General features: G+C 41.9%; 1 protein-coding gene across 3 annotated transcripts in view; it reads right to left on the bottom strand.

Moving 5' to 3' along the window:
• Positions 1-18,190, bottom strand: part of GRM3 (glutamate metabotropic receptor 3) — a 433,119-nt gene that overhangs the window by 17,916 nt on the left and 397,013 nt on the right. For 2 of the 3 annotated variants that reach the window (XM_073619541.1, XM_073619542.1), the window contains exons 4-5: positions 11,019-12,082; positions 1,833-2,007 (exon numbers count right to left, since the gene is read on the bottom strand). In XM_073619541.1, coding sequence (XP_073475642.1) covers positions 1,833-2,007; positions 11,019-12,082 — 1,239 coding nt within the window. Of the gene's footprint in view, positions 1-1,832; positions 2,008-11,018; positions 12,083-14,520; positions 14,700-14,788; positions 14,918-18,190 lie in introns of those variants that run through there. The other variant, XM_073619543.1, reaches the window with a different exon arrangement.

Below are 18,190 nucleotides of genomic sequence, written 5' to 3' on the forward strand. Positions count from 1 at the left end.
CACCACTCCAACAGTAAAGAACCCCTTACGCAGTTTAAGAATGAACCATTTCTCATCCAACTTTATTGTGTTGCTGCATGTTTTCTTTAGAGACCTAAGATTAAAAAGTTTTCTCCCGATGCTAGAGTCACCATTCATTTACTTGTATATTGCGCCTCTTCTCCAGGAGAGAAAGTTTAATATTAACAGTCATTCATCATAACTGAGATCCTTCAGCCCCCTTATTAGCTTTGTTACCCTTCTCCTGACTCTTTCCAGTTCAAGAACATCCTTCCTGAGGATTGGTGACCAGAACTGAACAGCATACTTAAGATACAGCAAAACCAGAGTTTTGTAAAGTGGTAGAATTATAGTTTTATCTCTTGAGTAAATACCCTTTTTAATGCATGTTCATAGTCTGCTGGCCTCGCTTGCCACAGCTTGACAGCTAGTCTGTCATCTACTAGTACCCCCAGATCCTTATCCATCCTTGATTCCCCTGGAGGTTCTTCCCCTAGTGTGTAATTTTTAAATTTTTACATTTTTTGTGCATATTTTTAACTCCCAAGTGCGTTACTTAAAATGTTCTTACATTGAATCTCATCTGCCATATATAGGTCTTCTTGTAAAGTTTCTTTATCCTGTTGGGAAGTCATTACTCTGCTTAGCTTTGTATCATTAGCAGACACTGGGTATAAATTATTTATTCCAACCTCTATCTCATTTATAAACAAGTTAAACAGAATTGGTCCCAGAAGAGAATCCTGGGGCATGCCTCTCACAACACCAGAAAATATGACGTTAATCACCACCCTCTGGACACGCTCCTGCAACCGGTCTCCTGTCCAGGTACATACCATGTTCTCAATGCCAAAAGACCTTAACTTGTAGATTGATCATTTGTGAGGTACTGTATAAAATGGCCTAGCAAATTCTAGATACACTACATCCACAGGCCTTCCTCTATCCAAATTACGGCTCACCTCCTTATAGAATGATAAAAGTTTGAACGGTTCTTAATAAATCCATTGGTTACAACTAAAGATACTATTTTCATCAGCAAATTCTTGGATATGGTCCTTTATAATTTCTTCAAATAGTTTACATACTATTGATGATAGGTTGACTGGTCTGAAGTTATCAGGCATATATGTAGGCCCTCTTGAATGGTCTTGCATTTTAAGAGATGATGGTGAGGGCCTGAAGCATTGAAGCGCAGACTGTGTGCCTGGAGCCTGCTGGATTGAGCAATAAGGTAAGTATTATATCCTTTTCCTCTCCCCTTATATTTAACAAATCTAAAAAAGGTGCTTTCAGTGACCCTCGTCCCCTCCTTTCCACACTGCAACAGTGTTTTTTGTGTAATTACCAGAGTTCAGCTTTACGGAGAAGGTATAGAGAGGGAAACTAAACTGTAAAAACTGGTGCAGCAATCATGTGTCCTGGGATGGCAGAACACAGACATGGGAATAATTTTCACCGAAAGTGAAAGAAGGCTGTACTGACACCATCACCCACAATGCAGAACTACTGTTGCATGAGCCAAAAGATGTCTGTTATAGGCCATGTGACCTTAACTCATTTATCTCCACTCTCAATGACGTGACCGCAGTGGAAGCATAAGGAGGTGACAGATTTACCTTGGGCACTTTACAGCTTTAATTGGTCTTTGCTGGAGAACACAGGACTGAACATTCTACAGGTTAGTGATAATCTGACCAGTTCACTATAAGTCTAACTCTGAGCATCTAAAAATAAATTATAATACATATTGACATTTTTTAATTCAGGTTAAATATAACATATTTTGTTGGAATAAGATAGAGTGTAATTCTGCTTTCTGAAATACTCACACTGGGAATATGTAGTTGCAGTTCCACTGACACTGAATCTGTTTAAATGAAGTCTGTGTGTTACAACATTTTTCTGTGGTTGAAATAGGATGATATGGACCTTTGGTGCAAACAGACATCCTAGCACTACAAAACCACTTAGACTTACAGAAATACACATGGTTGTAGTCTGGACCTAAAACAAAAGAAAGAATAAAATGATGCCTGTAAACCAGCCTTCCAACACAAATCACCCATGTAATTGCATTAAACATATACATTGAAAGATTGACCAGCTGTTACACAGAGAACTAAAAAATACCATAATAACTCACTTTTCCCACGAGACATCCTTCTAACCTGCAAAGTTTAAGTTCATTGTAGAAATTCATTCAGTTCATAAGAAATTGCAGACCAAAAATATAAAAAAGTTAATCTTCTCAGATATATACTGAATTTACTGTAGACTGCCAGCATGACATAATCCTCTGCATGAATAATGCATTACCTATTTCATCTCACTTCAGAAACAATATAACCTATCTATTAAGATACCATGATGCAAATATGGTTAAAGACCACGTGCCTAAATATAGAAAATAAGCTTAAAAGGGAAGTATGGCCACAACTCTTTTGACCTTACTTCTCCTGTGGGTTACAGGAGTCCACTTAGTTCTGCACGCCTGTGACCCAGATTCAGCCTACAGTGGGCTAAATCCCGCTATTGGCTGACATCTCAAAGCTGGTCCAGGCTCTGCAGGGATCTGGACTATAATGTCAGTATCCACCTAGATGCCTGATGAGCAGCTGGCTCAGCCTCTTTGTGCACTTCTGAGAACCTGAGCCAGCTGCTCCTGCCCCCACCCCAGCTCGATGCTCCAGTGAGCACTGGGGGGCAGAGCACTGAGAGGTGACTGACATTCACCACTCTGTGCTCAGAACAGACCCAAGAAATGAGCAATCAGTGGTCGTTGCTCACTCAGTTCTCAGCGTAGTTCAAAAAGCTATAGCCATAATTATTGCCATATCAACAGTCAGCCATGTGACTGCTAAATTCAGTTCTCAATGGCTCTAAATGCTGCAAATAACTGTTGCAATGCATTATTCATTATTAAACTGAAACTTTAAATACTAATAAATGTATCTGTGGTTACAATATATGACTGCAGCTCTGTATATGGTTGGCATTTTTTCAGATTTTTTGCTTAACTTTGTAAGGATTCTTTACCTCTTATAGTATAAAATCAGGTTTAAAGCTGCTCCCCCTTATGGTTTTTATGATATGGTCAGAGATGGTACCACAGCCCTTGTTTCTAGTTATTAGACTGTGAGGCATTCTTTGTGTTGGGTTGTACACTATTTACTGGAGGCAGCTGGTCCCAAGGATCATTCGCCTGCCTCCCAACTGAATATCTGAGGGAGCTGCTGTTCTTATTAAAGCCACATCTAGTAAAGAAGCCATTAAGATTTGTATACTTTGGCCAGATCTAAAATCGATTTTTATAGCATAAAAGGCAAAGCAGCATCATTATGAAAATGGTGAAATGAAGACGGGATAGAGCACGGAGCGCCGCCCGCGGAGCTACGGGATCCATGGTCCGGATGAACTGCCGGAAGCTTCCGCGAGCGGCATGCAGCCCTAGGAGAGGAATGGAGGCATAGCCACTGGTTGCCTAGCTCGCGCTCCCCCGGGCCCCCGTCCTCGCTCCCCCTTGCCTTCACACCGCCCTGCTATTCGGACAGCTGCCGGCGCGCCGCGTCTTGATGCCCCGGCATCCACTGCTGTCGGAGGTGCAGAGGGAATAGCGAAACAGCCTGTGTCTACCCACTCCTAGGCAATCGATCAGACGAATCCCCTGTCAGCTCAGAGAGGGTGGAAAGGGACCCCTAGAGCCAAGCCTGTGTAGGTAAGAGTGGAACAGCGGTCCCGCTGTAAAAGGGATGAAGACCGCTGGAAGGTATGGAAATCAAATAGGATCTTAAGAAAATGTCCCCTTCTGATCTTTTGATATACAAATACACTGGTTGATATAACTGTCTTCACATGTGTTGCATTGCTCTCCCGATATTTGTAACTACAAAGGGTGAAAGTTATCGTGAAATATAAGTGTTATCAGTCCTGGAATAATCCCCGTTGGGGGAGAAACATTTAAGATAACATACACGATTATTTATTATCTGTCTCTTTATCTCATTTACACTACCTGCTGAAACACCCTTGCATAGGCTTAATAACTAAGAACGGAAAATAATCAACAAACAAAGCGACGCCCAAGATGGGGATGGGGGGCGTACGGAAAACCCCTAAAGATAGCTCCGCAAGCGGTACCGCCTCTGGGAGTACTATTAAGCAATATATGAATCGTGGAGGCAGCCCGGGAAACCCCCGCTTAGAGACCCAAAAGTCAACCCTGACTGAAAAAAAAATGGGGGGGACTGGAAAAGTTGCACAGACCCCTGAACACTCAAGACAGGACTCCTCAGTTGATAGTATTCTAGATAATACCCGAATGGAGGAAGGCAGTCAAGATATGCAACCCCCCTCAAAAAACGAGATAATAGAAATGTTTAAATCACTCGAACTAGCAATCAAAACGGAAATAAATGTTTTAAGGATGGATTTGGGGGGTATTCTTGCTAGAGTGGAAAAAACTGAGGACATATTAGATAAACAAGAACTGGACCTCTCTGAAATAAAAGAACAACTTAAAATTATACACCAAAATCAAATAAAAATCTGTTACAGATTAGAAGATCAAGAAAACAGAAATCGCAGACAAAATCTGAGAATCAGAGGGGTCCCAGAAAGGAAGGATGAAGATTTAAAAAAGATTATGGTAGACATTTTTGGTCCTATCCTGGAACTAGGGGGTGGGGAATTCCCCAAAATCGAGCGGATTCACCGGATAGGTAGACGGGACACAAGTCGCACGGAGAGAAGCCGGGACATTATTGTGAAATTCAGGTATTTTGTAGATAAGGATAATCTATGGGCAAAACTCCGAGGAAGAACACCACTTCTATATGAAGATGCCAGGATATCAGTCTACCCTGATCTAGCCAGAGATACTCTAACCAGAAGACGCCATCTGAAGCCCCTCTTAGACCTATTAAAGGAACAAAACATTAAATACACATGGGGGTTCCCGGCCTGTCTGATAGGAAGCAGAGAAGGAAAAACAGCAAAACTGAGATTCCCAGGAGACCTGGAAAAATTCTGTGGAAAACTAGAAATTCAGGCCCCCCCACTACCGGACTGGGCCAGTGAAAAGTGGGTGGATCTGGGAATAGGTTACATATAATTATCTGGAGGTGGGGGCGGGCGGGGGGGGGGGGGGGAGGTGGGAGGTAACTTGGTAAAGCCAATAGAAGTAAATGGGAGCAAGATTGCTCCTTGGGTACCGAGCCGTGATGGCTTGCCGAGCAGCACACCAAGAGCTTCACCCTCAGAGGTGGTGACCAAGAGAGGAGCTCACATCTGGGTATTCCTCAATGGTCTATGGGTCCAATAAGGACCACGTGGGGGGAGGGGGGGTGGGAGGGGTGTGTGAGGGAGGGGGGTCTGGGAATGGGGGTCGCAATTTTTTTTTTTTTTTTTTTAAGGGGGATTCTCTCCAAGGTCAAAGGAAAGATGAGGTACTTACCCATATTGAATGATAGTTAGGCCCACCTTAAAATTCATCACGTACAACGTCAGAGGTCTAAATATGAAAAGAAAGCGTAGAAATGTTCTTAATGAGCTTAAAATATTGGGCCCTGATGTAGTCTTCCTCCAGGAGACACATATCTCACAACAGTCTAAGTTAAAGCTCTTTTCGAGCAATTTTCCGCTCTGGTACCATGGAGACACCATCTCGAGTAAAACCCGAGGGGTCGCTATAGGATTCGCAAAAACAACAAGATTTGTGTTAGATGATAGAATGGTAGACCCAGAAGGTAGATTCCTCATTCTCCGAGGCAGATTAAACGAAAGGGAGTACACTCTAGCCAACATCTACGCTCCAAACCAAAACCCTATGAAATATTTTATCCAAATTTTAGAAAAAATAATAGAATTTAGGAAAGGACAACTAATCTTGATGGGAGACCTCAACTTCTGTATGGACCCAAAAATAGACAGTACGGCCCGCACACAGGAAACGAATAATGGTCAATTAAAAATGGTGAAACAAAAATTATCCTTACACCAGTTGGTGGACATATGGAGGGTGACTCACCCTTGTTTGCGTGACTATACATATTACTCTCCTGTGCATGGCTCGTACTCCCGTATAGATGTGGGGCTTATAGATCACAGGGAAATAGAGGAGGTGGTAGACGTCAAGATAGGTAATATAACCTTTTCAGACCACGCCCCTGTAGTTCTGGAAATGACAATAAGGGGGGAGATAAGACCCAGGGATCAATGGTGCATTAACGAGGAGTTAATAAGGGATGAGGAAGGTTATGCATTAGTCAGAAAGGAACTGGAAAAATACTTTACTGTTAATGATAATGGAGAAGTCTCAGGGTCTATACTCTGGGAGGCTCATAAATCATATATTAGAGGGGTCTTGATTAAGATGGGAGCCCGGAGAAAAAAGGAAAAACACGAGGCCATTCAGAACTTACCAAGGGAGGTAGACAAGCTAGAGCAGGAACACAAAAAACAAACAGGCTCGCCATCTAGCAAGATGTATAGACAGCTGACAATCAAAAGGATAGAGTTAAAAAAGGCACTGGAACTTGAATCAAAAACAACATATGGGAGGAGGATAAAAGACCAATATTGTTGGGGAAACAAACCTAGTAAGGTACTCGCTAAAATAGTAAAAAAAAAGAAAGCCAGAAACTTCATCGAGAAGATTCAGACTAAAAACGGCCGTATGGAACATTCCTCTAGAAAGATAGCTGAAACCTTCAGGGAATATTACCAAGACTTGTACTCAGTCAAAGCGCACGAGCCCAAATCTAAAAACAGGAGAGAGATTAATAATATTTATTTAAAGAACGCCAATTTACCTATAATATCAGATCTAGCGAGGGCCCATCTTGATGAGCCAATTACGGAGGAGGAAATTGGGAAAGCTCTAATAGGCGGAGCCCAAGGGAGAAGTCCGGGCCCGGATGGGTTCACATTGTTCTATTACAAAAAATTCAAAGAAATATTAATCCCTAGGCTTTGCAATTACATGAATGGACTAGGAGATAGCTACGAGATGAGCAGAGAAGCCCTTCAGGCGTCTATCACAATTATCCCAAAGGAAGGAAAGGAGAAAACACTCTGCTCCAGCTATAGGCCAATCTCTCTGCTCAACACCGACACAAAACTATACGCGAAGGTCTTGGCAGAGAGATTAAAGGAACATATAAACCTTTTGGTCAACCCGGACCAAGTGGGGTTCGTCCCCAAAAGAGAAGGGAGGGACAACGGAGTTAAGACGCTCCTCTTGCTACAAAAGCTGAAGGAGGATGGACCCCCAGGGCTACTGCTGTCGATGGATGCCGAAAAGGCCTTCGACAGGGTAGACTGGGGGTTCATGTTTCAGACTCTGGAGGCTATGGGAATAGGACCCATAATGATTCAACGGATAAGGACATTATACCACCATCCCATGGCCTCAATAAAAGTTAATGGGTTAATGTCCCAGCCTTTTGAGATGCGGAACGGCACGAGGCAGGGTTGCCCTCTGTCGCCGTTGCTCTTTATCCTATCCCTGGAACCACTCCTTGCAACGATACGTAGAGACCCTGAGATAAAAGGTATCAAGGTAGGGGAGGATGAACACAAAATTGCAGCATTTGCAGATGACGTGCTATTATATATAACCGATCCAGTAGCCTCTCTAAAGAAATTGAATGTAGCATTGAGGAAATATGGAGATTTATCCAACTTTCAAATAAATTTGGGTAAATCGGAAATATTAAACATCAACTTGAAAAAGGCAGAAGCAGATAAGGTGAAGAGGGTATCTGGTTTTGGGTGGACTAAGCAGCTTAAGTACCTGGGAATTCAGTTAACAAACTCTATAGATAAGATTTACCACATAAATTACATCCCTCTATTGGACAGTATTAGAACGGAATGCAAGAGACTCGCCAGCAAACCGCTCTCATGGATAGGGCGAATAAATGTCTTGAAAATGACACTCATCCCTAAGATAACCTACCACTTTCAGATGATCCCGGTCCCTCTGCCCCAGTTTTACCTAAGGAAATTGAACAAAATAATGATGAATTTTGTTTGGAAAAATAAAAGAGCAAGAGTCCCCTTCCAGATATTAAAACAAAGTAAAGATAACGGGGGACTGGCGGTACCAGACATACGAAATTACTACAAGGCCATAATTTTATCAAGATTAACAGATTGGGTTAAAAAAAGTAATGAAAAAGGGTGGGTGAAAATAGAGAACACAATTAGTAATGTGCACTTAGGAAATATAATCTGGAACCCTCCACATAGCAGAACTTTAGTAAAAAATACCCACGTAATCACACAGATAGTATTTAAAGTATGGGACGGGGTGTATAAAAAAGTGATCGGGAAATACAATTCCCCATTATTGTCACTTAAAGACAATGAATATTTTGCACCAGGCACTCAAAAAGTAGGAGGGAAAGAATCATTTTGGGGGATTTCACAGGTGAGAGATATAATCAAAAATGGAAAAATAATTACACTCCAACAGCTTACACAAGATAGGGAATCACGGGGGATAGATGAATGGCGGTATCTACAACTGAAACACTTCGTAAGCAAACTACCCCAACCCATTAGATCTGGGGAGGATTTGACAGAAATGGAAAAGTTATGTGATTCAGAAAATTCGAGAAACACCATTTCCAAATTATATAAAATTCTGATGGGGGCTGAAAAGGTGGAGATACCGCCATACATAGAGAAATGGGAGAGGGACTTGGGCACAAAAAAAGATAAAAATATAATAAGCAAAATATTAAATAGGATTTTCAACTTAACACTTGATACACAGTCCGCAGAAATGAATTATAAATGTATAAGTAGAAGTTATTTAACCCCCGAAATACTAAGTAAATACCAGGCCGGTTCAACAGCACTCTGCTGGAGGGGCTGTCATGGGCTGGGAACAATGGGTCACATCTGGTGGAGTTGCCCCAAAATAAAAATTTTTTGGAAGAGGACTCTTGCATTAATAAAGATTATCACTAACATAGAAGTGGCAGAGGACCCATGGGTGGTGTTATTTCATGGATGGGAAGGAGATACAAAAAAATACAAGCAGACATTGATCCCCTTCCTCTTAAACGCTGCTAAGAGACTAATACCTAGGGGATGGCAGAGGAAGGAGAGCCCTGAGACATGGGAGTGGTTTGATGCGATAGAAGAAACATATAACAATGAGGAGCTTGTAAATAAATTAGAAGAGAAAGATAACGGGACTCTGGCGGTCTGGGAACAGTGGAAACAATTTAAAAAAACTTGGAGATATGTGAAAGAATTGAAGGCCCTAGATTAATGCCAGTAGGAGTAAAATAGAGCTGACCTTGGAGAGAAGGGAGGGGGGAGGGGTTAGGGGGGATTAAAAATAATGAAGTTTAGAAATCAAGCGGGGTTATTGAGTTAGCCTAACCCCTAAGAGATGCACATTTTGTAAGTTTTTTGATTAAATTTTGGCAAAGGCTACAATGATGAGACACTGAGAGGGAGATGGTTCAGAATATGATCCTCAAAATTGATTCAATCCCCTCAAAAGGTCGACTGAAGTGGAAAAAAAAAAAAAAAAAAAAATAATAAAAAAAAAAAAAAAAAAAGAAAGAAAAAAAAAAAAAAAAAAAAAAAAAAAAAAAATGGTGAAATAATTTATATCTTACCAAATAATTTCTATAAACACACTATATTCCTTTCAAGATACAGATATAGTATATCCGGTCTTGAAATACATTTCTCATAAAATTTCAAAAGACAAAATGAGAGAACCTGATTAGTAAGGCAGTGACTTCAAGGCTGCCTGTTGATTCATTAGACACATTAGCACCAAACATTATCATGCAAGAACTAACTAGACTACAGCTATACAGTTTTATGAGAGTGTGGAGGCCAGCATATCAAAGGCAGGGCCCATGTATAAGTGTAGGCTAATATATTTTAGAGATAGTAATTCAAGATCAGGGACAGTCTTTTACATCAAACTGAAACGCTCATGCTTTCAGATAATTAATCATGTACCTGAGTATTTTGTTTGAATTCCAAATTTACAGGCTTTAGTATTGATGTTACATGAATACTTTTTGAATGGGCACTTAGCTACTAGGAAAAGATATAGCTTGTAAAGCTCCCGGATTCCGCTGAACAGATATGTAATACTGACTTGAAAGTGCCTGTCCCTTGTCATATGGCAGCAATTATACAGTAAGGATGCCACTTCAAGGGTCTCTAAAGATTAATTACTACAGTATGAAAAATGAGAGAGTTGCCTATTTACTTTCACCGTTAATCACTGTTGGGTAAAGTGACCAGTTGACATGTCTCCAAAACTTTCCATGATGCAACCCTATCAATTCTAACACCTAGGTCTAATTCTCTGCATTACAACACTTGTTAAAGTGGAACTCCAGGCAAAGAGCTTTTCGTAAGTAAAAAAGTTACCTCTAATTAGGTGTATGAGACATCCAGGATAACTGCCCTTTCCTTAAGTCACAGTACATCCTCTCTGCCACTGGATGGTGCTGCTCTTTCAAGCTGAATAACGGCCAGCATTTTTAAACTTATTTTCTGTGAGCACAGAGAATAAAAAGCCTGTGGACTCATAGAAGAAAGCTGCAGAGAGTGGTGCATCATCATTACATGGTGCCATTTTCTGCAGCATGCAGAACCCACCCACTGCTGAATGAAGAAAGGGGGGGGAAGAGGTCCCGTGACTATATATATATATATATATATATATATATATATATATATATATATATATATATATATATATATTGTGTAGCGCTGCTAAGCATCAAGCATAACGTGCTTATTTAGTAAAAAAACATGCCTACCCCCATGTACATATATAATTACAAGTTATACCTAGAAACAAATATGGCTTTTAGAGATTAACACAAATGTATAATATTGTTTAAATTGTGTTAATCTCTTTTGCACACATATTAAAAAATACTACATATTACATACATGTTCATAGGTATATTAAAGGCATCTTATTAAGGTCATAATAAAACAATTTAACATATTAATGAACTTACCCTGTAGTCACTTGATGTCACATAGAATATGGGAAGGAATGCAAGCCAGATTATACAAGTTGTATACATTGTAAATCCAATAAACTTGGCTTCATTGAAATTTTCTGGGCATTTCCTTGTCTTGAAGGCATATACAGTACATAGAATTACTAGAACAACATCGTATGTTAAAGAAATTAACATACTGGAATCCTTGACATTGCATTTCAGTATGACAGTTTCCCTCTTCTCTGGAATTGTAAACCGCCTGGTTCCTGGATACTCCAACATTAACCACACAGACACAATGACAATCTGAACTGAGATAAGACTTAGACATATGATGACTTGAGACTTGGGACTGATGAATTTAGGTCTTTGAGCACCTTCTGCCACCCCACTGAAAATTCTGGCAATGCGATTTGTTTTTGTAAGGAGAGCTGAGTAGCAAACTACAAAAGAGGTCCCAAGTCCTAATCTGCGTAGAGTACAAATAACTGGGGAAGGTTTGGCTATGAAGAAAAATGTCATACAGTAGCACAAAAATACACCAATCAGTAGAATGTAGCAAAGTTCTCTCCCTGAAGCTTTTACTAAAGGAGTACTGTTATGCTTGACAAAAACTCCTCCAACTAGAAATGTACAGATAAAGCCAAGACACGCAATGGTCACTGGTCCAACGGCCCATGCATCTTCCCACTTGATGTAGTCTTCTGGTAGGTCATAGCAACCAGTTAAATCTGAGGATGGCCACCGGCCTGGACCACAGTCAATGCATGTGAACTCATCTGCCAGGTATTCATAAGTTTCACATGGAATACAGATCCAGCAGCAAACGTCTCCTGGTTGCATACTCTTCATTTCATTTAGTGCACATGGGTCACTGCACTGTGAAGTTGGCACCATACTCTTTGACCACTGTATCAAGTCAAACTCCAAGGACAGGGTTTCAGCCCACTGGCCTATCTTTAAATAGGAGTATTTTCCATTGTTGTACTGGAAATTAAATACATTGTACAGACCAAGCCCATCTCCATAAGCATCGAACTTCACAAAGCTGTCTGCACTTAGAGGAATAAATGGAGCTGTCAAAAGAAATATAAATGCATGAGAATATATACGTGTAGTAAACATCCATCCAACTGTCATAAACATAATAATGCACACTCATTGTCCTAATAAGCATGCATAATAAAAGGTCAAATGTACAACTGACACTTTGTCCCCTCTGTTTGTAGATACTTACCATTTGCATGCTGCTGGTCACCCTCATGTGGCAGTCAGAGAGCCCTTTGAAATACCTTGTACTTTCATATATGAAAGAGCATGTGACTCTCTCCCCTTTCTTCCACAATGTAGTGTTTGGCATATGTGTTCAGGCCCAAGCACTGCCATGTGTGGGAATGTGTCATGTGTATGTTCTAATATGGACTAATACCAAAATTACACAGGGTTTAATACACAGAGCTCTGGGGAGGCAACTTAAGCAGTGGGGGGATATTTGGGAAAAGTAAGTATCAATTAAAGGGGAGATTATAAAGAGGGCATTTTACTTTGTATTGAACATGTTTCACTCTAACTACTAGACCAGTTTTTGCACCAAATCCCCAAAAAAACAAACAAAAAACAAACATTCTTAGGAAAGTTTTAATTTTTTTATTTTCTACTTTTTCCCCTTCTGTTTTTATGGTTGAAACTTAAACAGTCAAACACATACAGGTACTGTTACCAATAGCAAATATGATTAGATCACAGATATAATATAATATATGTAAATTTTGTTTTTAACATTTTTTAGAATAGTATATCAGCCTTCTTATGCCCCGTACACACGGTCGGACTTTGTTCGGACATTCCGACAACAAAATCCTAGGATTTTTTCCGACGGATGTTGGCTCAAACTTGTTTTGCCTACACACGGTCGCACAAAGTTGTCGGAATTTCCGATCGACAACCACGCGGTCACGTACACCACGTACGACGAGACTAGAAAAGGCCGGTTCAGAACCAAGCGCGGCACCCTTTGGGCTCCTTTTGCTAATCTCGTGTTAGTAAAAGTTTGGTGAGAGACGATTCGCGCTTTTTCAGACTCGTGGCTTTCAGATAGTTTTCTGCCATTCAGTTTGTGCTTGTGGGTTTGTATCTGCTCTTCAGTGCATGCAGCAAGTTCCACGTGACTTTAGGTAGTCATTGTATTCTTGTTCGTTCGTTACTGGTTTTCAGGTCGCTCTTCACAGGCCTTGCTGTTCTTCAGTGCGTTCTGTTACTTCGTTCTGAGCAGCCGACCGTTTTCTAGCCATGTTTCGTATGCGTACTCCTCGTACAGTTCGTGCTGTGCGGGGGCTTGGTGTTGGGGTCCTGACCTTGACACAAGTACAGTCCATGAACAGGGTGGGGAGGAGTTCATGGACCAAGAATTGGTTGCTTCAGCGTGACCAGTTCTGTCATATGCCTTTGCTCCGTGAGATCCGTGAGAATAATCCTGATGATTTCAGGAACTTTCTCAGGATGACGGACCCCGTATTTCACCGTTTGTTGGCTTTGCTGACCCCTTATATTAGCAGGCAGGATACTTGCATGAGGCAAGCCATCACTCCGGAGCAGAGGCTCGTCGCTACCCTGCGGTATTTGGCCACAGGGAGAAGCCTGCAGGACCTCAAGTTCTCGACAGGCATCTCCCCCCAGGCTCTTCTTTGTGGACATTTACTGCTTGTGTTTGTTTGAGCTGACCCAGACAGAAATGTGTTGAGTGCAGAAAATGTTGTGATTGTGTAACCTTATACAAAGCACTGTTGGCTGTTATTTACTAAATGCAAAGACACTTTTCACTACAAGTGCACTTGCAACTGCACTGAAACTGCACTTGTAGTGCAAAGTGGATTTGCCCTTAGGAAATAACCCCCATTTTCTCATAAAACAACTATTACATCACCCCAAAAGTGTTGTAGCGTTGAGACAATAATCCACACATTCTTGATGAACAATCTTTTTAATACCTGCACAATCACATGTGCATTTACCAAAGGTTTTTCTGACAAACCGACATGTTTGTTGTATAACAATTTTTGTGGTGTCATTATCCAAAATCAAAATGTGCATTTTATAGAAAACAGGCCTGTGTAAAACCCACAAGAAAGACACAAATCTTGATCTTACAAAGTTCACATTTGGTAGAACTTGAAGGCAATATCAGACATGAGTATTTAGGAACTGTGTTTGATATAGCGTTCAGATGGGGGGAAATCACCCCTGGAAAAGCCAAATTTAGAAGATGCACACAAATTTCCCAATGTCAACATGTGCTAGCTGCCATCACGGGGGATCAAGGGACGTGTTTTGGGGGAGAAAGCCCTTCCTCGCCACTACTTTATTATTGAGGAAGGGGTTGCACCCCCAAAACGCGTCCATTGATCTCCCGTGATGGCAGGTAGCACATGTTGACACACTGTGTGCATCCTCCAAATTTGGCTTTGGGAAAAATCACAAAAACATTTAGCACATTGTAGCACACAAAAGAAGAAAGTGATTTGGAGGGGTTTTAAACTCGCCCCAAAACATCAATGATGTTTTTATATTTTGGAATAACATCATTGATGTTTTGCTTGATGTTTTCCAATTGTAAATTACACCCCATGATCTCCCCGATCAGGATCTGGGCACTTTCGGATGTGAAAGGATCTTCATCCACAACCTCACGATCACCTAAAAAGAGAGGAACCCCAAAATAAATTAGGTCTAAAAAATATGCCGCCATCCATCTCTTATCTGAGCCTGTGGTTGCAGACACTCACCTGTTGTGGTGCCAATCTCCACCACGTCTTCTTCCTCCTGCTCATCTTGTGTTGGGGGTATTTCCCCTTCTTCCAGAGGGGGGGCTCTGGTCTCCTCGGATGAGGGGTGTCCTCCGAGTCTTTTCTCCCCTATGTAAAACAAAAATGGTATAATTAGCACACAGATATTTGATGGCAGAACTATAAAGATGAAACATTGCTTGGAAGTGGGGTACAATTGTCTATTTTAGCCGAGTTCCAAGATGTAGCTTTTTTAGTGTCCTTTGTCAAGCTGCAATACTTTACCTGTTTAGTACAAGCTTCACAGATGGAGACCCCCCTATAGTATACACTGGAGCACCTATGTGGCCCCCTAATAAAAATGGTGTTCTGGGGTCCCACACTAGTGCTCCAGTGTCTAGATGTGAAAACAGCTGCTCAGTGTCCTCTCCTTACACACAATCTAGTTTGCATTTCATTCTAGTAACAAAGCCATCTACACAACCAAATTCTTTGAAGACAAGTATAGGGCCTCAAAATGGTGGCCAAATGCATATGGCCTAAACAATGGTATTTTATCGTCCGAAATAAAAATGTGTGATCCGAACGAATAATGTGCCCATGAACATGAAAGTTGCCATTTTAAACTGTACAACAGTTCCTAAAAGCACATGGAGCAGCACGAACGTAATAAACACAAGAACAATAGGAACACAGCACAACTACTTACTTTTTTGCAGCACTCTCCGGATCTTTCTGTACTGCTCATGTTCTCGTAATTTCAGGTCCGACCACCGCTTCCTGAGCTGATCTTTCGATCGTCGTACCCCGAATTTCCTGTGCAGACTCCTGACCACTTTCGCCATGATCTTGGCCTTTTGTATATTGGGGTTGGGGTAAGGCCCATACTTTCCATCATAGTCGGCCTTCTTCAGGATGTCCACCATTTCCAACATCTCCCCAAAGGACATATTTGAGTCCTTTAATCTCCTTCTGGATCGGGACGTTTCAGGCTCCGCCCTTTCCTCCTCCTCCTCGTTGCTGTAATTAGCACGATCCTGCTGTCTATCCACAATGTGCTCTTCCTCCACTGCGCTGAACGAAAAGGGGCGGGGAATAGAATAGAAAGAACATCAGGGGCGGGCGGAGTTATACGCATGCGCAGTGTGTATAAATCGTAACGCGCGCGTCTTACGTACGATCTGTGAGAGGAGGAAGGAGCATCGGAGACGCCGATCGTGCTAACGAAGGTAGGATCTAAACTTGGGCCTATACTGCTTCGAAATGGAAGCCTATATTGTAACAAGATTAGGGGAGTTTGGCCTGACATTAGGGTTTGTCTTGTGTTGTGTCTTGCAGAGAAAATGGATGGGTTCAACGACCACAATTTCCTGCCCCTGTTTATTGACAAATACAGGGAGCTGCCCTGTCTGTGGCAAGTGAGACACCCCCACTATAACCACAAACAGAAGAGGCAGGCAGCGCTGGAGAAACTGCTGGAATTGGTGAAGCCGGTGGTCCCCACAGCAACCATCCCTTATTTAAAAGCTAAAATTGGTGGCCTGAGGAGCACATATCTTAGGGAGCGCAAGAAGGTCACAGATTCCCAGAGGTCCGGAGCTGCAGCAGATGAGGTTTATGTCCCCAGGCTGTGGTACTACGAGAGACTGCGATTTCTGTCAGACCACACTGAAGTCAGGGAATCCCTCTCAACCCTTCCTTCCACGCTTCCTTCCATCCCAGCTGAGGCTTCTGATGTCCAACCTGGGCCTTCCAGCCAGGAAGAAGTGGAGGAGCCCAGCTGGAGTCAGGTATAGCATTCTTCTACAGATTTCTGGGCAATAAATAAATGATGTTTACTAGATGTTAGTATTGATCACTAATTGCTGATTAAAAAAAGTGTTTTACATATCAATAGACAGTAGTGGGCACCCAAAATTGGGACAAGAATGCAAAATGCTGGGCTCAGAAGGATAGTCTGTTATATTTGTTAACATTCAATTTGCAGCAGTCAGGAGGTGAAAATTGTGTGTGATTGATGAAAAAAATACTAAAACTATGTCCCTTTTTCATACACAGGAAGACCTCAGCCAGGAGGAGGCTGTGGAATGTGGCAGCCAGGAGGAGGCGGGGATTAGTGGCAGCCAGGAGGAGGCGGGGATTAGTGTCAGCCAGGAGGAGGCGGGGCTAAGTGTCAGCCAAGAGAAGCCTGGGACAAGTCGCAGCCTGACTGAGTCTCAGGTTCCTCCCCTCCGCCTGCCACATAAACGAGCCAGGAAGGCCACTCCCAGTCCTGTGCAGGATTCAGCATACAGGCTGATCCAGGAGGCTTCGGCGTCCCTCAGAGCCTTCCCCAGTCCTGAAGAGGCCTTTGCCTGCATGGCTGCCACCAAATTGCTGGGCATGCAGGAGGGCCAACGCAAGATCTCTGAGGACCTGATTTATAAAGTCCTACGTAAGGGGGAGAGTGGGGAACTGACACACAAGATGGATGTCATTGAGATGGACGATCCTCCTCCTCCTCCTGCTGCCACAACTCCACCACCACAGCCAAAGGCTGGAAGGAAGCGTGGAAGGAAGACCTGAGAGTGATGACCCTGTGTTCAGTCTGGTCTGACAGAAGATGCAGTCTCTCGTATGACCACAGCCTGGGGACACAGATGTCATCTGCTGCTTTCCGGATCTCTGGGACTTCTGGACCACACTGCCCTCCCTTAGATATGGACTCCTCAGGCCACCAATTTTGCTTTTAAATAATTGATGTCTGCCCTGGGGGTCCAAGGCTTCGCCCACTTCTGCAGTTTCTCCAGCGTTGCCTCCCTCTTTGTTTATAGTTGTGACCCCTTAATAAAATTTTTTTCGGTAAATTCTACTCTCCTGTGTGTGTTTTCATCCAAAAAGGACAGTTTGTTGGTGACGATTCAGGTACATTTCTAAAAACATAAAATGTGAAATTAACAAGGGACAACAACACCAAACAATCTCCTACAGATTAAATAGAACAACATATCAATGGTGTTGTGGGAACTTGTCACAAAAAACACACAAACATTTTCGGGAGTACAAATCAAAATCACCAAAAAAAAAAATTACAAAAGAGAAACACAAAAAAAGATTCTACATTAAAGTAAAAAAAAAAAAAAATGTTGTCAGATGTGAGAAATCAAAATATATTGAGGGAATCCCGATAAATAGTAACGAAAGAAGTTTGTGAGAAGTGTGTGTGAATATGAGCATCAAAACTACTTAATTCTTGTCACATTATAAAGAAGAAGAGAGTGCGCTGTATTAAACCATTTTGAACATTGCAGCGTGACGAAAGTGCTGTATCCATTGCGAACGCTAAGTTTACCAGAACGAGCTGTCCCGTGTCGGAATTTCTTCTGAGCATGCCTGGCACTTTGTGCGTCGGAACAGGCCACA

Source organism: Aquarana catesbeiana, linkage group LG03 (assembly GCF_042186555.1).
Source record: "Aquarana catesbeiana isolate 2022-GZ linkage group LG03, ASM4218655v1, whole genome shotgun sequence".
Classification (NCBI taxonomy): domain Eukaryota; kingdom Metazoa; phylum Chordata; class Amphibia; order Anura; family Ranidae; genus Aquarana; species Aquarana catesbeiana.